The sequence below is a fragment of the Ambystoma mexicanum genome, chromosome 7q, assembly GCF_040938575.1.
Source record: "Ambystoma mexicanum isolate Mex_15411 chromosome 7q, UKY_AmexF1_1, whole genome shotgun sequence".
NCBI classification, from domain to species: domain Eukaryota; kingdom Metazoa; phylum Chordata; class Amphibia; order Caudata; family Ambystomatidae; genus Ambystoma; species Ambystoma mexicanum.
Genome location: NC_090941.1, coordinates 174,380,537 through 174,407,423, shown reverse-complemented (window position 1 = coordinate 174,407,423; position 26,887 = coordinate 174,380,537). Strand labels below are relative to the sequence as shown.

Sequence of the window (26,887 nt, the reverse complement as noted above, 5' to 3'; positions counted from 1 at the left end):
TTTCACTCCCTAGGTCCTCCTCCCATTTCTTCATGTATGGCAAACGTATCGCCGCTTTCCCCACATCCAACAATCTGTACACTTTCGATTATTCTGGCAGTGGGTATTCCTCCCTGTAAGGAGTGTTCCAGCGGATTTAGGGTACGATTGGGGGGCCTCCTTCCTGTTAGTGGGATGTGTTGCCCAGTGGCGAGCTGAACATAGCGGAATCGCTCAGCCTCAGCCAGGGAAAATGCTTCTCTGCATTCAAAAAATATCAGTGAGTGCCCATCTTTGTAGAGCTGTTGAAGTGTTGCCAGCCCCCCATTGAACCATGCTCTAAAACCTCCCCCCTACTCCCGTACATCCCTGTTGAAAAGCTGGGTTATTCCATACGACGGTAAGGAGGCCTATCCGCCAGGCTGTACCCAATCTATGGAACTCCCTTTCCAAATATTGGAGTGTTTTTCTAGTGGAGGTTAGCAGCATGGAGCCCCTGCGTCACACAAAGCCAGCTAGGGAAGCTGGGATAGAGGCGTCATGTAGCGCTCCGGTTCAGACTCCTTCCACCTAGGCATTGAATCGTCCATGCCCCAGGGGAAAGCATGAGAAACCGGTGCAGCCATACTATAACGGAATACATCAGGGACCCCCGCCCTCCCATTTCATAGGCCTAAGCAATACTCTTAGAGAACCTTGTATGCTTAATACCCCCCAAGTTAATTTCAAGATCTGTTTGTGTCCAGAATCCTGGTTGGCACTGCCATGCACTGATGGAGCAGCCTGGGGACCAGTCGCATCCTGATCGCTGAGATGCTCCCAAACCAAAAGATCTCCTGTCACCCCATCTAGTTAAATCGTCTGTCAATTCCCTAAACAAGCTTGGGATGTTCTTGTGGTAAATGCATGAGATTTTGCAAAGATTATGGATCTGAGGTAGGGTATGGCCACCCGGTTGCACCTTATCTGGGATATCAGTTTCAATTGGCCTCTATCCATTGGATGCACAGTGACATCCAACCCGCATGATTTGTCATAGTTAATTTTGAAACCAAAGACCTTCCTGAACTTGTACAGCTCACCCAGGGTGTCTGGGGTAGGCAGGAAGTGAGGGAGGTGCCTGAAACTCAATGTGCTTAGTCTCCTAGGAGACCCAAATACACTTTGTGGTGATTGGCTGGCTGACTGTCCGGCAAGGACAGCCACTCTGCTGGGTGACTGAAAGCTAGGCTGGAATGAATGGGAGAGAACTAAATAAAAGGCGAGGCTTTTGGCTTGAAAGGCAGTTGACCACTGGACGAAGAAACCCAAGAAGAACTTGAAGAGGACACCTGCTGCAACTCCTGGACCGTTGGTTTTCCTGGTGAAGCCCTGCTGCTGTGCTGAAACTCCAAATTCTTATCGACAGAGAAGCCCCTGCAAGGACGACTTCTCCCCTTGAGTTGGTGGGACCAATCAACTCCAAAGTAAGCCACCTGGACATCCATCTCAGAGCTGGTTGAATTTCCACAGAATTGCTGCTGGAAACCATATAGCTAGGAAGAGGAACACCAGATTGTGTGCGTTGCTTTTAAGCTGGCCTAGAGCTCCAAGAAGAGCCTCCGGACCCCCAGGAAGCAGGACCCACCGAACCTGAGCCCCCTCAACAGAGGGCAGGACCCCAGAAGCAAGGAAAGTCCATCTCGACAGCCAGGAACCGTGGTATTGCCGTTTGCGGTAGACGAGAGGAGCTGAAACACTGAACAGCCACTAATTTGAAGATTGCCGGTTGCGAGCGGTCACCGTCCCATTGCAGTGCAGGAGTCCCCAGAAGTCCTCCCTCTTGTCCCCATGACTGAGGCCCAGGAACAGTGAGATCTGCAGAGCTGCACAGGAACAGAAGTCATCTGCACTTTTTCTTCAATACAAAGGTACTGTAAAGTCAGAGAGAACGTACCTCTTACTGTAGAGTTGCTTGCATCTTCTACTACTCACAAGTCTAATCAGCTTGTAGCCCTACATTTGATTATTCTTTTCTTCAAAGCCTTCTAAAACATTGTGGAAAGACGTTTCTACTTAACTACCAGAAGTGCTGCATCCTATATAAGACTTTTGCCCATTGACTTTGGCTTACCCTGTTTCACTGAATGATGACTCTTAGGGGTTCCAAAAGTATTTGCCTGCTTAAGAATATTTGTGGTCTCTTGTTGTTCTAATAATCTTTTCCTTTTACTAACTCCAGAGAGTTTTCTAAATGCAAACAGTAAGATATTAATGTCCCCAGCACCCTAGCTATTGAAGTCACCTGAGGGTGTAGGTTGTGTCTGTGGGCCATTCCAAAAGGGTCTTTACTGATTTGGAAACTAAGTGTATCGTTTTGAAGTGTATTTGTGTGTTACTTTTAAATTGCTCCCTTATAAGAAGGCTTACTCTGACTGATAAATAAATTAATAAATTGTTTATTCAAGAAACCTTGTGTGTAAGAGTTTATTTGAATACTTGTCACTGTGTAACTCCACTACAGCTCACATTGACCCCTGTTGAGATATGCCTGGCTGCTCAACACGCTACCAAAACTGTGTAGTACAAGCCTATACCAAAGGTTGGGTTTCCTATACCTACAGTCAGAGTTGGGTGTAGTGCATCCAAAGGGTACTGCATACAAACCTTGCCTAGCTCCATGGAAAGCACAAAAACCAATGGAGAGAGTGGGCACCCCTGCCTGGTTCCTCTTGTGATGGTGATGGAGGGCGATTATTGGTTCTTGATAATTGGCCAGCACAAATTTAGTGAAAATGGGACCGAAGACAAATGCTCCACAGGTTAGAGGAACGTAGTTCCAATCCACCCTGTCAAATGCCTTATGGGTGTTGAGTGCTACCACGGCCAGGCCCCCCTCTCTGAGGAGTGCCCTATCTCAATCATGTTCAGGACCCTACACACATTATCATGGGCCCCATGCCCAGTTATGAATTCTGTTTGGTCCTTATCTACAATATCAGGGATGACCTCCATCATACGGCGCACCAGGACCTTCGAGAACAGCTTGAAGTCAGTGTTTGCAAGTGTGATTGGGCGTACCGAGTCAAAATAGGCTGTATCTTTCCCTGGTTTAGGAATCAAGAAGGTGGTAGACGTTCCCATAGTAGGAGTATTGCTGCCAGATCCTAGGAATTAATTGAGCAAAGTTGTCAGGCGAGGAACTATCAGCAGGGCTTTGTTTTTTCAATGTCTTAATTGCCCAGTCAACCTCATCTGATAAGATAGGGCCCTCTATTAAGCTAATTTGTTGTACTTAATTTGCGAAGATTGAAAAGTGACATCTGTGGAGAGCAGCGCCCTGAAATGCTCTTCTAGTATTCTCATCTGTAGGAATCTAATCCTCTCACTCAACCAACTCTGAGACTCTGGCGGTAACCTTAGAGGAACACACCCATGCACATAGTCCATAAATCCACTGACACTACACATATGAACACCAACACCATACAATAAAACGCCTAACAGTCATCTGCTACTCTGGACCCCCTTATGGATACAACTAACCAGTGCGCTTGACTACAACCCCACTCTAACCTCATAGAACCCCCACACACAAACACTAGCACGCATCCGAGGCACTGAGTCCTACCCATACGGTTACAACAAGCGGGGCCACTCAAATCAAACCAACTCCCACATTCAAGATGTTAAGTCTAATTTCTTTTGTACTCTGCACTGGTGGACAGATGTATAGAAGGCCAACCTATATTGTGACAGGAACAACTCTGGGAAGCTGTAGCTAAACCAGTTAAGGTAGCAGTGACCGGCGATCTAGGCTAAGTTCTTCAGAGGGGTGAGCTTGTAAAGGATCCATAATGTGTCACAGTGGGAATCACAGATTACACTCAGACAGGATGTATAAAAATAGTTATTTATTTATGGCAAAAACACACTATAGAAAAATAACTACAAGCAGGTGGACGTATCACACAACGCTATCAAACTAAATACATATATACATTGACTTGGTTAGTAGGCATTATACAAATCAAACTACTGCAAAGGAAAGCTTAGGCAAGTATTATGCACACAAAGGTCCACAGAGATTATCCCTATCTAAAATTGTCCAGCCCTAAGTTACCTGGGGGCCTTGTGCCCAATAGATCAGGATACAGTTCCACAGAACTTAGGATGCAGGAAAAAATGGTCTCTGGGGTCCAGTGAAGGGTTCTTAGGGTTAGAGTTCAAGCTAGACTAATGCCCAAAAGTAGCCTTGACAGTCAGATGTCTTGTACAAGCAAGTTATGGCAAAACCAAAAGTGTTAGAAATAAGATTTATTATAATGGGAGTATAGGGGTGGGTTAGAAACTCTAACTTAGCCCGTACTCCGATTCTTCCTCAGACTTGCAGAACAAAGGAAGAGTGTCCGATGTTGCTTTTCCCGCCGAAAGCCGCAGTCCTCGATTTCCTGGGGTTGCAGGTTCCAGCTGAGCTCCGGTTAATCTCTTTTACTGTTGCAAGGACTCTCCGTCAAAAAAAATGCAGAAAAACTTGATGCAGCACCCCTCTCAGGACTGGACTATGGTGAGGTAAGCAATTATCGGACGGTGGGCACTACGCACAGTGCCGCAAAAGGACTCTGCAGCCGTGATTTGACTTTCCCCTTCTATCACGGGTCTCCTTGATGCTAGGATGATGAAATTTCGCAGGACGTAGTCCTGCAGGGACAGCTGAGACTCCCCAATGTTTCAGGCTGAAACTTGGTACAGTAACGCCAGCAGCACGGTAGCCCAAAAACAAAGCTGGTCAGCCACAGGACGGTTCCAGGGCACTTCCGAAGGCTTCTGTTGGCAGGGCACCGAGCAGACGCAGGGAATGGATGGTCACTCCATTCCAAGGATCACAGCTCCTTCACAGAACTACTAAAGATAAAGAGCAAGACAGGGTTCCTCCGGGACAGCAGCCGAAGTTGGTTGCCAGCCTTACTTGCACACTCACAGACCACACACACACACTCTGAAACCAGTTTGTTTGTGGATTGGAGTCAGACTGACCCAGCCCACATCCTGCCAGCAAAAAAACACAGCCCTCCAGTAGCCCGCCAAAAACCCCTGCTTTACTGGGCTCTGGAAGTCCTTATAAGGATTTTCCTGGCCTATGAGGCCAGGAAGAAGTCTAAAGGACAGGATGGCAAAAGAACAGGCAAAAAATCTTGTGGCATGGCCATGTTTGACCAGTAGCCACAGTTAGTAGCCAAACACGGTAAACCTAAAACGGAATTCCCCAAAAAGTGGGGAAAAGTCACTGCTGCCACCAGCCTATCATTTTAGCACACCTGGAGTAACCAAAAAAACCCTCTGAGTTTAGTCTAGGGCAAAACAAAAATGCACCCCATTGTACTGCAGCTTAAGCTGCTGTGCACAATGATGAAAGTTACTACAAGTGATGCAAAGTAGCAACACAGTAACGCGTCAAAGGGAAACATTGTTTCCCAGTACTGACAGCCTGAAGGACATATCAGTTTCCCCATAAGATATGAGCAAAGGCCAGTGTAGCGAAGCCTAAGGCTTCACTGGAGAAAGTAAAGGTTAGATTAAAAAGAAAAAGCAAAAAGCTTGGGGTTTCCTTAATGATGGAAGGAAAGGTACAGCAAAGAGAAATCTTTCCTAACACATGACAACGCGTGCACACACATCAGTTCCTCCTGGTTCTGAACCTATCCTATCCTATCCTCACTAATCTACCCGCCCTTTCTCTTGCAGAGCCACGTGAGCGCCTGGAGATTGTCCTTGGGGTGGTAGCAGTGTGCAGCATAAATCAACATAACATCTTATCCTGTTCTGAACGGCAAAATATCCCCTTTTTGTCATGTAAGGCCATTATGTTGTGCATCTTAACCTTGTTTAGTTTGGATACAAACATATGATTGGCCTTATTGCAGTTGGTATAGTAATAATGCTTGATTTTCAGGAGTGACTGGCCAACCTGTCTGCCAAGTGTTCCTCTAGATTTTTGCGTACTATAGTCCGGGATCAAAGGGAAGCCTGCGTACCCCTCTTATGCTCCTGCTCGGCTGTCTCAACCTCACCTTCCAAATACACTAGGGAAACCAAACTGATTAGGGTGCAAGCCACAGTTCTGCTGATCAGTTCCCTATGGACCTTCCCTTCATTGGATCCCACACAGTCCTAGGTGGCTGGCCCATATTTCTATTTTCCAGAAAGTAGTTAGTGTTGACCTCCTTCATATCCTTACATAGCACCTGATCCCTTAGGACTGTCATAATATTCAGGGGCGCCTAACGGTTGCCGGCTGGCCTTCAATCGCTAGTGTAAGGGAGACTGGTACGTGGTCGGAGAGTGTACACGAGCAGATAATGGTGAACTAGGAAGCAATAATAAGTCCAGTCTCGAATACCTTCTGAACAAGCGAGTTAAAGGGGGAAGTCCCTCTTCTCCCTGTGAGACAGTCTCCAAGTCTCTACTAGCCCCAGTCCTCTTAGTAGCATAGCATAGGAGATAGCATGTTTAAAGCATGTTTAAAATCTAGCCTACAGGCAGGCAGCGTTTTATCGGTCAGTGAGTTGGGCACTAAATTAAAGTTGCCTCCAATCAATATTTGGCTCTCAGCGAAGGCTATGACTTGGGATAGCAAGCTATCTAGAAAGCGATCCTGCCCCTCATTAGGAGCATACACAGAGACCAGGGTAAATCAATGTTCCCATTGTAGCCCTTAACATATCTTCTTTGCGGATCTCGCAAAACTGAGTTCTTGGTTACCGGCGCAGTATGCCCCACCACCCGCACGGATGCAAAGGAACTGCCTCTAATAAGCCTGGGACCTCAAGATCTTCTCATCCAGATGCAGAATGTGGTTCTCCTGTAAAAAGGCTATGGAGAGAGGGATTTCACCCAGTTTCCTGAGAACGGACTTCCTTTTCCCAGGAGAATTCATGCCCTGGACATTCCGCGTTCCCCATTATTTGTCATTTCACCCATGGGCCTAATCTAGGATCAGCAAGCCTCGGAAGTTCAGAGAGCCACCATCCTCATCTGTCATTTGCAAGTTGAATCCATATTCACCCCATTCACAGTAAACTTTTTGCAAGTTATTATAAATCTTCCCCATTCCAACATAAGCCATAAAAAACAAATTAAGAAACCTAGGCCCCAGGAAGAACCTCAGCTCGGAGGGATCCCTATGCCAACCTTTTCGAAAAAACCCCACCCCCACCAACTCGTACCCAGGAGATCTACATCTTGGCATCAACCATCAAAACTCAGAGCCCTGCTCCTACGTATTGCGCTCACCCGCTCCACCCTAGCTGGACATTTAACCATTGGCACCATCCCCCTATTTTTCAGAACTTTCGAGCAGGGCCCTTCACCTTCCTGTCTCTGCCCACCTTCAACTGTCTCTTAGAGCCTGCCTGGTCCTGCTTAGGCTCAGTGTCCGTGGTTCGTCCCCTGTCTCCACCCACCCCCTTTCCTTGCCCCTCAGCAGGGTTTCCCCTTCTTTTAGGCTTTTTAAGTCTGTCTCCTTCCCTGGTATGGGAAGAGAAGTGCCATGGGGAATCCCCATCTAAAGGCAAATGCCTTTTTCACCTTAGACAGGCAGTCAGTGGAAGAAGAGCCCTTCGCTTTGCCTGGGTGGAGGATGCCAGGTCTTGGTACACCGATATGGATGCATTGCGAAAGGTGATTGCCGGTGATGCCCTGGCTGCTCCCATGATACGTTCTTTCAAATTTAAAGAAATGCACTCGTAGGTTTGACTTGCAGAGCTGTTCTGCCTCAGCCAGTGCATCCTGTCCAGTTCGATCCCGGTTCAGCTGGTAGGTCCAAAATAGAGCAAAAGATTTGAGATGAAGGATGGCAGGTTACTATATTGTACCGACAGATGCAGCGAAGACGGATTTGTTCCTGCGGGAATGATCCTCCGACTCCTCTTGATTGTCCTCTAAGGCCTTGCAGCGAGATTTCAAGGCCTCTATTTTGTTAGTGCATGAGCCCACCTCACATGAGTGCTCGCATAACAGGTCTTCCACCTCGGACACCTTGTTCTCTGTATCAGATACTCTTGTCAAGCACCATGATTGTTTTAAGACCGCTCCTCCATGCTTTTATGAATCTTTTTGCAGATTTCTGCGAGTATCTTCTGTAAGTCCGTTTTCATGGACATTTGAGAGAGCATGGTAGGAAGTGTGTCCACCGCATGGATCTGGGCAGTCACTAACTCGGCACCCTTGTGCTGGTCCGTCGACTGCAGCATAATGAAAATATCTCCCTGCCTACCCATTTTAGGTGTTTTGGCCAGGTTATCGATTGGGAAGCCCAGGGGCTGACGGAGAGCCAATGTCGACTGGGAGGATGCCACCACAGACCTCCCCTGGAATCCACCCAAAGACAGCCCACAAGAGACACTTCCCTCCCGGGGGTGTGATCTCCAGTTCTTAGGAGGATGTGCCCAAACGTGCTCGGCAGCAACAAGCTGGAAGGCCTCCGGGGTTCACCCTGTTGAATGAAGGGGCCCCTCCCTAGGAGATCTGTAAGACCCCCCCAGGTACACAAGCAGAAAATCCCCCGGGGTGTTACATGATGGGGTCGCAGGAAGAGAAGTTGGAGCTTAAACGTTTAACCTGTCCCCCATTCCCCACTCCAATTCATTCACTCAGCAAGGGCCATGATGCTGAGTTTGCTGGGAAGTTGTCCCCAGCAGGTTCCCCGGCTCGGAAATCCTCCCTCAACTGGAAACCACTCTACCCACACACATCTGCTAGGTCGTGGGCTGCAGCTGCCCCGCTGCTACGCACAGCGCTTATCTCACTGCCATACAATTGTCTGTGGCGCGGGGTCATCGGGGAACCACACATCACCATGTCACGGGCTCAGCCCCAGAATCCGCTGGCGAGGGTGCCGCTCACAAGTTTCTTCAGGTACGGGCTTTAGGCGGCCCTGCCATGATGCGCGCCATGCGTCCTGCTATGGGAGTCACCATTTTAAGGTCAGGTGTCCACTCGTCAGTGGGTCGCCGATCTCTGATGGTCGCCTGCGCGCCTGCGGCAGCCTAGCACCAATCAGCTCCCCAGATGTTCCGGCAGCGAAATCCGACCTGCCTACGTGGCGGGAGTCGGCGAGAGAGGGGCTTACACGCTTTCTTCTTGCCTCAAATGTCAGAGGCTCTAAGGAATCCATTTGCTCAGGTGGCGTTCTCCTTTCCAAACACCTCAATCGGTGATTTTTAATGTCTGACTAGTCCATTGAAAAGTTAGTTATCTTGCTTATTTTTTATTTATTTCAGAATTTGTAAGGCACCTATACAACAAATGGTGTTTCCAGGACCCACAAGGCAAAAAAGGTTGGGGGAGGTGGAGGGGGGACCAAGGGAGGAAGGGCTAAAAAAAAAAACAGCAATGGTCCTACTAGGCCTTGTGACATTCAAATTGTGCAAGTGCAGTAACAAGAATTGCCGGGGGCTGGGAGGCAGGTCCAGGCACAGGGGATGTTGGGGAAGCAGGGGGGATGGAGTACAGGAGGGAAGGGGGTGCTTTTGTTTGCTAGGGTAGTCTCATGCCTAATTCAAATTATTTGGGCTTTAAAGACCAGAGTAAGCTGAAGTGCATGTGAGAATGGACTTTCTCAGTAGGCAGGGGGTCTGGACAAATGACAGTTCAGTCTTTTCTGGACTGGTTTTCCCAGTTTGCACTATTCTGGGAAAATAACACTTCAAGGTTTGAAACTTCTCAGTTCATGGGTGCAGCTTTCTGTCGACAGAGCTTGCAAGTGGAAGGATTTCATGGGGTAAAGGTGGGGTCTGACTTTCCTGTGCTGTCCTGGTAAGCAACCTTACTCCTTGACACTGGGAGATTCTATCTATCGCCCTTTCTTAGGCTGTTTAGGACTCACTCCCAGCATTGATCGTTATGAACACAGAGCTTCTCTGCGGCTTACTGGATTCTGCCTTGTCAAAGTGATTCCGGCATCCTCTATACCCCTATTAGAGAGAATCTCCTGGTGTTGAGTAGAAGAAAACTGTATCTCCTTTCTCTGGCTTTTCAGACCTCGTTGCAATTCTTCTGACCTTGAAGTCTCAGATGTTTTGGACTACAACTCCAATTGGGTCTAGCCAGCAGATTGAACATGGGGGGGGGGGTCATAGGAATCAGTCTAAAACATGTGGAGAGCAGCATTTTGTAGTAAGGTCCACATCTGTTTGACATTCTCGAACCTTCTCTTCGGTGTAGATTGGATTCTCGTGACCCGCATGTTCAGCTATTATGTTTTGCAACTTTTCTTGTCCTAGTTGGCACAGGTGTTCAGCTGATGTACATTGATTTGTTCTCCACTACACTGGGGTTGCGTTCTTAACCTCACCGGAAGTCCTGTCTTTTGTATCCACCATGGAGAGTGTTGCCTTCTTCAGTCTCTGCTTCCTGAGCTAGCAGCTCAGACTAATGTGGCAAGTTCCCCTCTTTTGCTGGCGTTGGTGGCCCTACTCTACTGGCCAGCATCATCAAACATGTGGCCACCATAGACAACCCTCCTTAATGTTCAGGTTGGCTTTAGTGAGCAACCTTGTAAAGGAAGGAGTAAAGGTAAGTAAGCTTCTTTATTATATTTAAGTAGGAGCGGGGGAGAGAGGCGGCCAGCATGAATGTTCGCCATTGAGCCTCTGCCTAAAATGTCATCCCGCCGAACATTCGAACTTTCACGCGTCTCGCACGCAGGAGGACCTGCATGAATGCCCGATGCTACAAACCATTCGAAAAAATAAAGCAAAGCTTGGAATTTTTTAGAAGGAAGAGGCCATGTGGTTTCAAAGGGAAATCGATGAGTGCCAACTCCCTCTTAATACACAGACTTTTCGAAACAGGGCATTGAAATACAGTCTAGAGAAAACGAGAACCTATGATCCGTAGGGTAAAACAATGATGGGCTGGTGGTCGGGTGCCCGTCCCTCTAGCCTTGTTATGTTACAATAAATCTGCAACGTCCTGCATTCTCTGCTCAGCAGCACACTGAAGTTGTAATTTGGAGTGTTCTAAGAATCCTGCTCCCTGAGGGTTCTGAACTAGTCAGTTGACCTGAACAGATCCAGGAGAGCGGATGTGCCTTGGTGAAAGGTGCATAAACACTGTTACTACCTAACAGAGGCGTCTGACTATTTGATGAGGGCTTCACACACACCAAGGTGTGACGAATCTGATATGATTTGAACCCACGCATGCATAGGAGGTATTGGGAACCTGAATTGAAGAGCATTATTTCTATATGCTGGTCTCCTCACTTGAAGCGCAATATGACAGTTGTCACAGATGGCGCAAAAATCACCCCAAGTTGCAAAGATGCTTCAAGGGTTTTTGTTTTCTTCTTTGTGGACCCTATGGCTGTGCCCCTCTCTTGTATTGTTTTGGCCCTCCTCCCTAGCTCAGGTGTCCCTGATCCCGAGTTAGTTGACACTGAATGTTGACCCGCTACTGTCTAGATTGTCTGTCCTGAAGGTGAGGAAATAAAAGGCCACTCTGCTTTTTCTATCCAAGGCTTCCTCGGACTTCCTAGCTACCCCTACTCTATCCAAGGTTTGGTGCTCTATTGGGAATCCAGATAGTGCCTTTCATTTACAGTGGTTTGATTCAGGCACACGGGGGGCAGGGACATGAATTTGGGCCCTCCACTGCCACTGTCCACCTTAGGCATAGAACTTCCTCTGGATTTCTCCCTGGTAGTGGGCCGAGAGTGGTTCCCGCCCCCTCATTGGCATCAGCAGATACCATATGAGTGCCCTTCTGGCTGCATCTACTGTGTCTGTTTACCTTTTCGTTGCCAACTCCACCCTTCGCTCTGTCCGTGACAAGCGTATTACTCGAACAAATGCATCATACCCACAAGTGGTGGGTTCCCAGACTGTTTCCACTTCTAGCACTATGTACAATGGGATATCCCCTTTAATCTGAAGACTTTAAGCACGATTTTCTCCTGTATAATTTATTTTTTATTTTCAGATCACTTTTTAAGTTGTTACCAATGACCCAAGAATGGATTGGTTCATGGAATTTCCTTGCCATGCAGTTCAAACTTGTAACTGGTTTAGATCCAATGTAATGTTGTAAATGCCTTGTTGTTGAGACCTTCTTTCTTTCACTCTTTCAGCAAAGGGCGCTTGGGAAGGCTCTTCTGGATGCCGTCTGTAACCACCTGAACCTAGTGGAAGGGGATTACTTTGGTCTTGAATTCCTAGACCACAGAAAAATCATGGTAAGTGTGTACCCAATTGCCTGCTCCTTTCTCGAGGACATCATTTTTTCAGTATTCCCTTTCATGCACTTGGATACTGAGTTTTCTGTAACCCAAGAATTCATCTGTACTTGAACTCCTTTTACGTGTTTGAAATGGCTTAATCCTTTCTGTTTGACATCTGGAAACAAAATGGGGATTAAGTGCTCCGTATACCATAACATACACCTTCCCCTTCAGCCCCCTGGTACCTTTCCATTGTTTATCTGTTCGTTTCTAGCCTACTCCAGCCTTTTACTCTTTCATACTCTTTCACCCTTTCCCTATCTCCCCCCCCCCCAACTTTTTGCATCCAAGGGTACTCCCCAGACCCCGGGTTCCATGTCAGTGGGTGTTCCTAGCTAGTCCAGTGTGTCAAATATATCCTGCTGGCAATGAGTTTACTCCTCTTCCTGTAATAAATCTGTTCCTGGTTTCTACAAATATTTTGGTGCCTTCATTGTGTTCCGACATTTCCATGTAACCTGCCTGTCATTACCAGAGGGTAGACCAAGTCAGTCTACGTATACAACGCACCGCCACCGGGGTCTGTTGACTCTTTGGTCCAAAACTGTGTCTGTGACTGGGGTCTCCCACATGGCCTCCCCATTTTGGCCTGTCTCCCACTTCCACATAGTTGAAATTCGAAATCAGAAGGATCCAGTATACATCCCTGGCAAGGGGTAGTATTCTAATACTCTTCGAAAAGATTAGAAGCAGAATTGATATTTATTTGTTATTGATATTTTATTTGTATCGCGCTTGTACACAAGTTTTTCAGAGCGCGACAAGGCAAGGGAGGGGAACAAGGGAGAACAAAAACTGTTACTAGGCCCAGTGACATTGAGAATGTGCAGGGGAAGAACGATGTACTTCTCCAGCATAGGGTCTGGCATGGATTCACATGCCCATGAATATTCCCCGATCTCTGCGTCATACTGACCACAGCCAATGGCTGCCATCTCCCTAAGCCCCGCCATCTTCAGATTTTTACCGCACGTTCAAGTGTTGGGAGTCCTCGTGCTTAGCTCTCGAGCTTTTGCTGCGTGTTTCGTGCTTTTTCAGGTGAATTTTCACATTTTTTCGGTTAATCTAGCCTTCACCTCCACCGTTTCTATTCCCGTTAACGGGTACCGTTGCAGGATTTTCCTACGCCCCTCAAGGGTGAAGATTTTGTCGAATCAACCTCTTGGGGGATTCCAGAAGATTTGCGGCCTACTTCGAGATGGCCCAGGAGGTGAGTTCGTCACCCGGACCCAAGCTGTTTCGCAGCTGCCCTGGATGTGGGCTGCAGAATGTGTTTGAGGACGAACATTCGCGATGCCTCTACTGTCTTCATGGGGACAAGACTCATGTAGAGAAGGACTGCCAGTTCTGCAAGAACTTGTCGGAGGGGACCATGAGGGACCGTCGATCCCGTCTCGCCAGCTAGTTGGAGAAGGGCTCAACGGGTGAGAAGAAGAAGAAAGGGTCCGAGCGGGCTTCTAAGTCCTGTGCGGGCGCCCCGGCGACGGGGGCCCAACACCAGGCCAAGCTCCGTAAGTCCGCTGGCTCCGGGAGCGCCGAAAGGTCGGGCTCTTCGGTCGCCAGGCAGGGCGCTCCTTCCCCGGCACCGTCGACCACGAGCCAGCGCTCCGGTTCGGGGAAGAGGAAGTCCGAGACCCCGGGTAAGCTTCGGGAGAAGCCCCGTCCGATCTCGGGAGAGGGGGAGCGAGGCGTCGCCCCTCCCCCCAAGGAGAAGGCCCAGGACGCACCTAAGGTGGTGAAGGCCCCTACCCAGCAGGCAAAGGCCTCTATCGAGGCGACTCTGGCCAAGCCGGCAGAGACCCCGCCAGCGGAGACTGCCTCCGGGACTAGAGTTTCCCTGCCGCCAAGGAGGGAATCCTCTTTTCAGCCCATCGTCATGGCCCCCGTGATGGAAAAAGGTGGGGCACGGTAGCCTCCTCGAGCTCAGAGTCAGCCTCGGAGGGGGAACTGACCGAGGTCATGAGGAATCTCGAAGTCCAATTCGAGAAGGTTCGGTCCCGCAAGGAAGATCCTCGGGAGATAACCGAGGAAGACGACGGTGGCGAGGAAGAGCAGCCTTCCCTTCCGGCGCAGCCGGAACCTAGGCCTCAGGATAGCTCGGCGGCCATTTTGTTTGCGATCCAGACCTTATGCTCGGAGATAAGGACGAGATTACCACGGCCCAGGCCGGAGGACCCGCAACCTGGCCTGTCGGGAAGTCCTCAGAACAAATGACGGAGGACCCAACCCTCTCCTCCGCTCGCCCCCGTAAGGCCTGCAGTTCCCTCCTCATCCTCCCACGAGTCGGGAGATGATGGTGCGGTGGGCTCGACGACGGGTTCTGAGGGCGACGAGGACGGAACGGGTCTCCCATCGCCCGTCGCACGGGCCTCTCCGCCCGACGACATTGGCTCATTCCACGCCATGATCCCCAGGGCGTCTGAATTGTTCCAGCTCTGCCCGGAGGAGCAGAAAAAGGAAGGTTTCCTCTATCAGCGCCGGGAGGCCAAGAGGAAGACTGTCATCGCGGTGCCTCTAATCGATGACATCTGGGAGGAGGGCCTGTCGGTACTCAAGAACCCCTCCACGCCACCAGCCAAACGGGACCAGTACGAGAAGAAATATCGGGTCCCCGAGACCGCTCCCCTGTGCCTCAGGGCCCAGCCAACGCCAGACTCGGTCCTCTCGGCGGCGGCGAAGAAGAAAGTGGCGGGGTCAAGAGCCTCAACGTCGAATTCCCCACCGGGCGACGAGGGAAAGAAGTTGGACGCCATGGGACGACGGGTCATTTCGTCGGCGACGATCAATGCGGCCAACGCCCTGGCGATTGTGGCCCGTTACGACAGGGAGCTCTGGTTTAAACTGGCCCCCATATTAGACTTCCTCCCGGACGACAAGAGGTCCGAGGCCCTAGAAATACTTCAAGAAGGCGAGGTGGCATCGGACCACGCCATAACGGTGGCAACCGATATTGCCGATACCGGTTTCCGCCAGCTGGGCAACAGAGTTTGCCTACGACGGCGGGGTTGGCTCCGGGCGACCGACTTCCGTCAGGACGTCCAGACCAGGGTGTTGGACATGCCTTTCGACGGCAGCAACTTTTCGGGAAGGCGGTGGACGAATCCCACCAAGGTATAAAGACAGACACGGAGACGGCCCGCGCCCTAGGAGCCCTTCAGCAACGACGGCCCTTTTAGAGCTCCGGAGGCAGACAGGGTGCCTCCAAGGGATCCAGCGGTGGCTCGTCGTCCTACCGCCAGGCGGCACGCTCCTCGTCTCAGGAGGCCTACAGGGGTCGCGGCAAGCAGGGAGCGCCTCGCCGCCGTCAGCAAGGTGGCCAGGGCGGCAAGGCCACCACCTCCAAGCAGGACTGAACCGGCCGTGGCCTCGGGCCCCCACCGAAGCACCCCGGTGGGAGGCCGGCTGACGAAGTTCGTCGGCGTGTGGAAGTCCATCTCCACCGATCGTTGGGTGCTGGATACCCTGGCAAGAGGACACTCTATCGAATTCCTGAAGAAGTGCCCTCACGTTCCACCTGTGGCCAGGAAGGAAAATCACGCCCCGTAACTGCTTTTGGAAGTACGGGCGATGCTCAGGAAAGGCGCCATCGAGCCCGTCCCGAAGAGGCTCAGGGGTGTACTCAAGGTACTTCCTTGTGAGGAAGAAGATGGGCGGCTGGCGCCCCATCCTGGACATTCGTCGTTTGAACAAATACATCAGGTCACAAAAGTTCAGGATGGTCACCCTCCAGCACGTGCTGGGACAGCTGGAGGAAGGCGACTTTCTATCGTCGCTGGACCTGGAGGATGCATACTTCCACGGTCCCATCCTCAAAAGTCACCGAAAGTTCCTCAGGTTCGTCGTCCAGGGACGCCACTACCAATTCAGAGCACTGCCGTTCGGATTGAAGTCGGCCCCCAGGGTCTTTACCAAGTGCCTAGCACCTGTGGCGGCGCGGCTGCGCCTGCAGGGGATTCACGTCTACCCCTACCTGGACGACTGGCTCATCCGCTCAAGGACGAGGGAACTCGCCGTCGAACACACTGCGAGGACCGTCCAGCTACTCACAGACCTGGGATTCGCCATAAATTACCCAAAGTCCCACCTGGTGCCGTCGCAGGTGGCCCCGTTTCTGGGAGCGAAGCTCGATACAGTGAGGCGCCTGGCGGCACCGTCGGAAGAATGGACGAAGACCATTCTGGGCAAAGTGCAGCGCCTGCTAGCCACGGACGTGGCCAGGGTGAGGTCCATCAAGTCCCTCCTGGGGATGATGTCCTCTTGCATCTACCTGGTGCGCCTCTGCAGACTACGGATGCGCCCTCTTCAAGAATTTCTCGACGCCCGTTGGATGCAGGCGACGGGCACCTTCGAAGACAGGGTCCCCCTCAACGAGGTGTTCTGGCGGGCGATTCAGTGGTGGGGCGTTCGAGCGCACCTCACGGCGGGCAAGGACTTTCAGACGCCGGCGTACCAGGAGACGGTGACGACGGACGCTTCCCTGGAAGGTTGGGGCGCCCACACCGGAGATCTCCACGCAAGAGGCCTCTGGCTCCCGGAGGAGAAGCTCCTGCACATCAACATCCTGGAGCTCCGAGCCGTGTTCTGGGCTCTCAAAACGTTCCTCCCGTCGCTCAAGGGCAAGGTGGTGCGGATCTTCACAGACAACACCACGACAATGTTTTACATACAGAAGCAGGGAGGCACCAGATCCCCAGCCCTATCCAAGGAGGCACAGGATCTGTGGCACTGGGCGGTCGCCCAGGGGATGTTCCTCGTTCCCTTCCACCTGGCAGGACACAGGAGAAAGAAACGCCATCGCCGACTCGCTAAGCAGAGAGCTGCGCGCGTGTCACGAGTGGGAGCTGCGCCAGGATCAGGTGGATCAACTCTTCCGACGATGGGGCAAACCCCAAATCGACCTGTTCGCAACAGCGACAAACTCGAAGTGCCAGAGGTTCGCCAGCAGGTTTCCCCAGCTGAGAAGCATGGGCGATGCGTTCTCGTTCCCCTTGGTCGGCCTATACCTGTATGCGTTCCCTCTGTTGCCGTTGCTGCTTCGACTCATCAACCAGCTCAAGAGGTCCCGGTGCAGGATGATCCTCGTCACACCGGCGTGGCCGAGGCAGATCTGGTTCCCGGACCTTCTGGACTTGTCAACATCCCCATCCATCAAGCTGTCGGCAGACGCGGATCTTCTCTCCAGAGAAGGAGGCGCCATCTTCCACCACGACCCGGCGTTGCTGAACCTGCATGCTTGGCTCCTGCAGCGCTAAAGTTTGGAGGGTACGATATACCGGCCGACTGCAGAGAGGTTCTTGCAAAGGCCAGGGCGTCCTCGACTCTCAAATGCTACGGTCACAAGTGGAAGAGGTTCTCTATCTGGGGCCGAGAACAGAAGATCTACCCCCTACGGATTACGGCCCCTCCAGTGCTGCTGTACCTGCTATCGCTGGCAAAGGCTGGGCTAGCCCATGCCTCCATTAAGATTCATCTGGCGGCGATCTCCAGATATACCAGAACCACAGGACTTGCGCCCCTGTGGTCCCATCGACTGGTAAAAGAGTTTATGAAAGGACTGTTCCGGTCGTTCCCACCGGTGAAGGCCCCGGCCCCGGCGTGGGAACTTAACGTGGTGCTGACCATGCTCATGGGGCCCCCATTTGAGCCGATGCACTCCGCACCGATGAAGTTTGTGTCGTGGAAGACTGCATTCCTGGTGGCCATTACATCCACACGACGAGTGGGAGAGATCCAGGCCCTATCCTGCAAAGCACCGTACTTGACTTTCCATGCCTCGAGGGTGGTGCTTAGGACGCACCCCTCCTTTATGCCCAAGGTGCCGTCGGACTTCCATCTTAACGAGCCCCTGGTGTTACCTGTTTTCTTCCCGTCTCCTTCGTCGCCGGCCGAGAGGGCTTTGCACTCGCTGGATGTGGCTAGAGCGCTGAAGTTCTACGTGGACCGCACAAAGTTTTCGGAGGACATCACAGCTGTTTGTGAACTTTGGACATGTGAATGAAGGGAAGGCTCTCTCGAAGTCTTCTATTTCCAGATGGCTCTCCGGCTGCATCATGCACTGCCACCGGTTGGCTAACCGACCGCTGCCAGGCCGTCCGAGAGCCCATTCGACCAGAGCGATCGCTGCTACTACGGCGTTCCTATCTGGTCTGCCCCTGCTGGACCTCTGCAGGGCTGCTATGTGGAGGTCGACGCACACCTTCACGAGATTCTACTGCGTCGATCGGGATTCCAGGGAGGAGTCCAGGGTCGGCCAAGCAGTGCTGCGCAACCTGTTCGCTTAAGGTGAGCCTGGTGAGGAGGTAAGAGATGCTTAATGTTGAGTCGTTGTATTGCTTAATGTTGAGCCTTTTGCCACCTCCCGTGGTTGTGCATGTGTGTACTGCTATGTATTCTTATATTCATGAGCATGTGAATCCATGCCAGACCCCATGCTGGAGAAGGAACAAGTTACTTACCTGTAACTGTTGTTCTCCAGCATGGGTCTGGCATGGATTCACATGCGAACCCTCCCACCTACCACTCTGCGGCTCTTCACTTGGTCATACTGCCACTTCACGTGCTACCAACTCTGAGGATGGCTGCCAGAGGCGGGGCTTAGGGAGATGGCAGTCATTGGCTGTGGTCAGTATGACGCAGAGATCGGGGGAATATTCATGAGCATGTGAATCCATGCCAGACCCATGCTGGAGAACAACAGTTACAGGTAAGTAACTTGTTCCTTATCTTTTCAATACATTTTAAAATCTTGTTTAAAATATGAATTGGACATTGAGGTGAAGGTTTGTGGCAAATGCAACTTAAAACGTCTAATAAAATCATTACACCACAAAACTGTTACTAAAACAAGGTAGTTTAGCCCAGATTAAAATCTGCGATTAAATGTAGAAGGTGGCCTGCTGCGAGTGGGACCAGACTAATGCAGTTTAAATACCAACATGTGAAATAATTAAAATGATTTAGCAAATATAGACTCGTGCACATTTTCGCATTGAAATAGCCTAAAAGTTAACATGTTTCCCAGTGTTTGCAAATATTCACAAACGTCATGATATTCAGATATAAAAAGGGAATTATATTATGGGAAACAATACACAATCGGATCCTGCTGTGACTTTTAGCAGTAATTGCTCAAAATGAAAAAAGGTGTCCGGTTGTAGCACCAAAACTGAGAAAAGGTTAGAAAGTAAGCTAAAGGAACCCAGAGACAAAATCAAATTTAAAACTACTAGGCTTCTGCTGAAAGGTCAAAATGCTCATTTAATATCAAATCATGAAGGTCTGCTGTAGTTCTCACAGTGGAAAGAGCATTTTATTAGGACCCATCCTATCAGCCTTCTCTACAACTGGCAGTACTTGAGGTATGATGAGACGCAATCTATCTTCTGAATTGCCACGTCCGCCTCCAAGAGAAATAATTTTTTGCCAGATATGTTGAACACGATTACCATTATAAAATAAAGCCCTTGAAGATGCCCTTAAACACCCTTTAAAAATGCCTGCCCTCAAACACCTGGACTACACTGGAAAAATGGAAGCGTTGCAATGTTGGTGCTAAAAGGGCGGATCAGCAGTCGCCTAGGTTTCCAGTGCTCCGGGTTAACATGTCACTGTAGTGATTTGAAGGGAGATGAGCGTTGCTGCCCTGAAGCAGAAAGTAGCAGCACTTGCCACAAGAGCAGTTGCAAAGAGGGCAGATGGTCACATGTAGCTTTCAGAAGAGATCCAAACAAGTAGAAAAGTGTAATGCTTGAGTCACCCTGTTCTTAAAGGGTCTTCCAATCATGCAATGGTGATGTGATTGTTTATTATGTAGATGTGAATGTGTATTATATGAAATAAAATATCACCTACCATATGTAAAAAAGGATTTTCCAAGTCACTGTAAGTCCAAACTTGTTTCTCTGTACGGTCACTGAACATCTTTGTGGGTTGTAGCATCCTTATAACATATGTTGCGGACAACATTCTCCCATATATAGTTCAATTATTCATAACCCCGGGACCAGCGCATGTGCGTAGATGACATGCATTTCAATTACTCTTTCATTCAAAGAATGATCCCATTCAATTTTGCAGTGTCAAGAAAAATGTTTCCACTCCTTCGAATTTTCATTTTCCAAATGCAAAATTGTATTGGATTTTAAGACCTGTTTATGGATACAAGTAGCTAGTTGCAACAAAATGAACAGATTTTGGTAGGGTGTTTATCCCTAGGCAGAGTGACTGTAGTCTCTCAATTTGCAGACTAGCTGTCTGACAGTGGATTGGTGAGGCATCAGATCCGTGGTGATGGTTTTGTAGCTCTTCTAACCACAAGTCAATTAGTGATTCCTACTGTGATTTTATATTTGTTTCGTGTTGATCAGGGGTGCGTGAACCCAGCCAACAATACATTTCACTCTGCTTTAACAATAGGATTTATGTCTTTGCCATGTATGCTTAGAGAGGTTTGTAGGTTTAATGTAGTCTTTTTTTTGTACTACAAACTTGAAATATATGAATTTTCCAGTAGGACATCTGTCCATATAGAGTGCAACGGGGGTTATCAGTTGGCGACAACAGGCTTGGTGCTTTTTGTGTTGTATTGAGTCTCCATAGGCCTGGAGACTATACCATGCTTGCATCATACATCGCACTCATACATTGAAATTCATGACATTCGTAACCCTATGGTAGTTTTGAAATTCACGTGAATCTTAGTTACACTTGTAGTGCCCCTCTCCTTTGCGTTCTCTAGCTACTGTCACTGGAACCATTTGTGGGACTAGATCGCAAAAGATTTTGTTTTTTTGGGAGTGGTCAGAAATGATGCTCATAATTAACCGCAAGACAGAAGTGGTTGCTACCTTGACCTACAGCTTGATCTCATGCAGGAAATTAGTAAGCGGGGGGGGGGGGGGGTAGGGGAGTTTGGAACACATATTCTAAACTGGTATGTTGGGGAAACCTTTTGTGAAACAGTCTGACAATTGGTTTAACATGAATGAGAAATGGGAAAGCTAAAAGCCACAGTCCAATACTATTGTCAGGGTCTTCTTCCCTTATGTACGCAAAGTGTTGGATGATGTGCCATTATGTTTCATGTTTACTTAAGAGAATTAGGGGGGGGGAATGGTAGAAATGGACTGGTAGGCCAAATTTCCATGAGAGAATTGTGGCAGATCAGACGTTGATTTAAACCACATTTGGTTTGCATATGCTCTGTGGCAGGGTGGTGTCTACAAAGATTTAAGTGCCCATAAGAGGGTGGGAGTTGAGGTATGGTACAGAGCTACTGCTTAGACATGATGGTCTGGCTCTTAAGATTAAACATATGCAGACTTAATTCCAATTTTTGAAGCGTCAGTCTGGAACGCATCCAGATGATTTCCTGTGCAGGAAACGCACCTCCAAGAGCAAGACCAGCAGCGGTTATTCCACACAGCATATTTAGTGGTCTTTCAGGTTACAGCAAAGACCAATACAGCTAGAGTCCTGATGATGTTCCATAAAGATAACCTCATTAATGACGTCAGTTGGGAGACGTGGCAAGGGAATGCATCTTAGAGGAATACAGGGAGTTGGAGACATCACACTAGCTCTAGGGCCGTCTGTCTTCCCACAAATAATGGGCGTCTTGGGTGACTTCAACCTTATCTGGGACAGGACGGGGCTCGAGTAACAATCTGTCCATTCACCTATTTAGGTACTGGGTTGTCCCGCCCACTATTCGATCTGTCTCCCAGTAGGTGGATGAAGTGGGATTGTTCATGTTCTGTGCCCCTTCTAAGGCACATTAATCTTCCCATACAGACAATGACGGTACCAAACCCCACCTGGAATATGGTTGCGACACCCCTTCAACCAGACAGAATAAACGGCCACTGCAGTAAACTATTGCACAAATGCTCTCGGATCTCCAAAATGGAAAAACTGAGAATTGCATCCCAAACTTACCAGCAGAGGCAAAGTAGAAATCAAAGCAACCGTGAACCACACAATTTGACAGTGAAACCGCTGCACATGGTCTTCTTATCTAGAGATGGTGCAGGAACCTCAATTTAATGAAGCACTCCACTTGCACGTTTCTGATCACTCACACCAACAAATCCAACTTCTTGGACTACATACCACCAAGTGCAATCGCACAATGACACTACGTATTTGTACATGTATTGCTATACAACACAACCTGCAATGCTAAGATGGATAAAACAGAGCCCCACAGCATTCTGACAACCATAAACCCAACGCAATCCTCTGGAATGCTCAAGACTTACTTGCATGCCTTGTTGCACCAAAAATGTATCGGCTTCATAGCTCCTCCTTTTTCATTCCTACAACCATGTTGCACTTGGGTAAAAACCACTCCAACTAGGTATGCATTTCCACCAGCCTCTTATGCCAATAACCGTTGAAATTTTACAATACAACCCAAAACGCATCTGACCCACATTAAAAGACTCCTGCCCTCATGAGTTCCAGACTCCCATCCACTCAATCCAGAAATCCACGGGTCTCCAATGCGACTCACTCTGTCATGGAGACTTGGCTTGCAGATGCCTCTAGCCCCGTTTCTTCTCTGCTCTTGCCCCAAGAGAACACCTTTAACAGAATCACGGGGAACCTGGATGGTCTGGTACTCCTATTCAAGGCATTGCACACATTTGCCCTCTAGCTACCCCGCAATTCACACCATTGGAAGCCTTGGCCATGAAGCTAGGCACCGCCCTTAAACCGTATACCTTCGTAGTAATCGGTAGCGCACCTCATACAAAGTATGATAGCCAAAATTATTTCTAATACCACTTCTGAGGTATTACCAAACACAAACTGCCGACTAGTCCTGGGCTACATCAACAGATGGTGGGGCACACCACAGAAAAGTGTGTTCTTTTTAAGGGCGCCGACAGACCTCATTTGCTAACCACTCTTCACTTCAAAGGGCAGTCGCTAAAGCAGACAATGGGCCACAATGTTAACATCCCAAACTTAACGGACATTCAACTTCTGGACCAGCCTCCTTTCACTCGACCTCTTCATACCTACACAGGGATGTCTGTTCCTTGAGGGCCCCACAGGGACACATTACTACATTGATTCCATAAAACATCACATAGGCCTGACTTTGGTTGTCCAAATGTGTCCACCAACGGAATGGTCTAGACGCGTCACATGACTAAGCTACAAGTCTTTTCCCCCTCTGATCAGGTGGCTTACGGGATGAGCAGAATCGACGCGCAAACCGTAACGATGCACTACAGATTCCAAATCTCAAATTGAAACCCTTTGCGAGAGTGCCTAATGAATGTTTAAGGTCACCTTGAACCTTCAAGACCATATCCAAGATACTGATCCAAAATGTAGACCTTCAGTTCCTATGTTGAAATGTTTTTATGGCTACAGAGTAATGATGCAGCCGTTTGCTACTGTAATCGGCAACTCTTTTTGTTCGGTCTGTTGCAGGATTGTTAATACATCGATGACTCATAATGTTGATTTAAAAAAAAAATGGTCAAGTAAATGATTTGCATTTTCTTTTCATTTGTAGGTTTGGCTTGACCTTTTAAAACCTGTACTGAAACAGATTCGAAGTGAGTATATCATTAAACTATTCAAGTATATTTGGGTACTGTGATATGTGGAATCATCTGTTAGTGTTGTAACCATTTTTTGTTGGGTGTATTTTTGTTTGTTCGCTTCAGAGTTGCATGTTAAAGTTAGCTACATTACTGCCCAGAGGGAAATTGCTCCTGGAAGAGATCTGCACTTGATTGCAACTTAAAGCTAGTGTATTAAAGTTTGCTGACACATTGCTAGAACGTTTGTCACTAGGAACATTCGTTTTTTGAAAGCTGTGCACATATTCAATGTGTGACTCCATTTATATACGGCTTTCTAGTAGTGAGGGCCATTTGCCATCTTTTTTTTTTTTTATTATTTTTACATTTCATTCCCTGTTGTTCATCTCACTAATCGAATATCTGCCAGAGGAAGAATATTAAGGATGTTGGGGGTTTGTTAGCAAGCCCACTGGACCTGCAGGGCGAGTTTATTGCTTTACATGCTCTACCTAAGAGAAATGTACTCGCCCTATGTTGATGGGTGACACAATATTTACCACTGCTTTCAGTACAATGGTGCATGTGACCATAATCACACTTCATAGTTGTTGCAATGCTGCCACCTAGAGGCAGCCATGGGCAGTGACACTTGCATTTGCCTTTTTTTCAGTAAATGTTAAGTAAAAGTTTCAAACATGCCATACTAGTAAACAAGGTAGAGGTCCATGCAAATGATGCACACCCTTCATTAAATCTCCTCACCAATGCCAGTGGGCTAGTAGATTTTGCCAGCCCTGATTTGGATTGATTGAATCTGGAGAGCTAGTGTAGTACTTGCAGAACTAGTAATGCCTGCAATATATTTTTAGATAATTTTGGTATATGAAATCTGTAATTCTTCGTAAAAATTCCTAATTATATCTTGCACGATACAACTCCCTGGAAAACAAGTTGTTTAATATAGATCAACACTTTTGCATATTGCCTGCAGATGTGAATGAGTTAACTCCTCATTCGCATAGTTATTATTCATAGTCCTAATTTGCATATGCCTGCCATTGTGCTAAATTATTCGAGAGAATAATCTGACTGTCCGTGCAGATGTACCCAGTCAAGTGGGTTCACATTTAGATTTCACATCTGTGGCACCGATGTTTTGTTCCTTCTGTGGCATTGGGTGGGACATATTTGCATTATTCTTTATATCTCGGGTTTAGTGATAATGTCTGAAGTCTGTAACAAAATGCATTTACATGTGGACTAGTCCTTTTCGTTGTTCTCCGTGTTCCCCCACTGGCATTCGCCACACATCGCTGGCCTCTTTGCTTGAAGACATTTGTTGCTAAAGCCTAGTTACTCATCAACGCTATAAAACTACCGTAAACCATGCAGGGAAGGGAAAGCAATACACCGCTACGCTGGAGAGAGGCGTGGGGGCGGGGCCGCCATCATTGCCCTTTCACTTTAGAAACTTAGTAGACCGTTATAACGGTTGCCACGGTTTCTAAACCTTTGGCTTTCAAGGGCTGTTAGAATGATATGCCTTGTACAACATTAATTTAGGAAAGCCACATCCTTTCCAGTCAAAGCAAGCTACACATGGAAGGGGTGACCCTTGCTGTTGAAGTTAGTTTGCGATCTACTTCTGAACACTTTGGCACACGTATGGGAACTTTTTTTCTTTTTGTTAAAAACGTTAACAATTTGATGAGCAGTGCACAGTCGTAACTTTTTTAGTTTTCACATTTGTATTTGTAAAATGTTTTTTGATGGAATGGCACGAATTTTTGAGAATGTAATTATTATTTTGATTGTTTCGCTAAATGTTTGTGATTTTGATAATATAATGCAGGATCTGGTAAAGAAATCTCGTTTGATTAATGCTCAAGGAAAACCAATTGACCTAAATAGTAAAAGCAGAAAATATAAATGCAAACATTATAGTACAGTAAGAGCGAAACGTATATTCTGCAAAAAAAAAGTTGGCCTCACGTCATCACACCGAAAGTCTTTTGATGCCTGTTACGTGTGTTATTCGAATGCATTTAGAGGAAGCTTTCCGATTCAGCCTGAACACACGGTTTTGTTTGTGAACAAGAAATTATAACATAAAAATGACTGACCTAAAGTGTGTCGTTTCTAGGAGGCCTTTGGCCAGAGTAAGAAGTCAAAAGGAAGTGTTCCACTTAAAATTTGAAAGACGTTTTCAAACAATCCAGTAGCAATTTACAAATGGCAAATGCCATCATTCACATATTCTGATGTACAGGAACACCGGAATGATTCTGTGATGATGATGTAATGGATACTGTAAGGGATCAAGAGGAAGACTCGGACACAGCGCCATGTTGAGTGTTGGCTATATATTTTTTCACCAAATAAAACTGGGTTGGAGGAATCCTCCCCATCCCTAACCCTAAGAAGGGGTTCCCTGCCTTAACATCTGTCAGGATGTTAAGCCAAAAAGCGTCCCCCGTCCTGTGTTCCGACCCCTAAACTGACCCGTACACGCTAAACTCAATATAATGTGCAAATGGGGATTTCAGTAAGCTATATACTTGTAGCTTTCTTTCAAAGTTCCAAACATAAAAGGTGTAGAAAAGGAATAAAGTTCCAGGAAAGGGGGGTTGTCCCCTCCCCTAGATTTCTTCTAGTGGTTCCAATGTCACTTTGTTATAGTTCAAGTTTGCTTAAAGGAGGTAGGCTCTTCCTTTCAGTCTCCTTTACACATGTAGTTCTTTTTAATATTCAGCCTTTCATTCTCTGGATCTCAGTTATCCATAAAGGGGTATCGTTCTTCCGTTTTCCATTGACGGTCACCGTTTTCACAATTTCAAAGAGGGGTTCGGACCCCTGAGCTTTCTCATTTCTTTTCCTATCCACTGGTGTACTCTCCTGCCTTGCATTGCAACTTTATTACTTGGGTGCGACTGGTTTACTTCCTGCCAGGACTTTTGAAGTTTCTAAAATCAAAGTTTCAACAATTCTAGGGATCTTTCCTTGCCCCTAAATTCCAATTCCAGTTGCTTCCACTCTCAAGGGGTATGGGTCTTCCCTTGTTTTCTTATACTTGGGTGCGAGGCCTCAACTCACTGTATTTTCATCA

The 26,887-nt window shown here is 48.1% G+C and overlaps 1 protein-coding gene across 9 annotated transcripts in view; it reads left to right on the top strand.

Annotated features, from left to right (window-relative positions):
- The window catches only part of FARP1 (FERM, ARH/RhoGEF and pleckstrin domain protein 1), a 1,178,254-nt gene that overhangs the window by 436,406 nt on the left and 714,961 nt on the right, over positions 1-26,887 (top strand). For all 9 annotated transcript variants that reach the window (XM_069640745.1, XM_069640749.1, XM_069640747.1 and 6 more), the window contains exons 3-4: positions 12,089-12,193; positions 23,769-23,811. In XM_069640745.1, the coding sequence (XP_069496846.1) occupies positions 12,089-12,193; positions 23,769-23,811 (148 nt within the window). The remainder of the gene's footprint in view (positions 1-12,088; positions 12,194-23,768; positions 23,812-26,887) is intronic.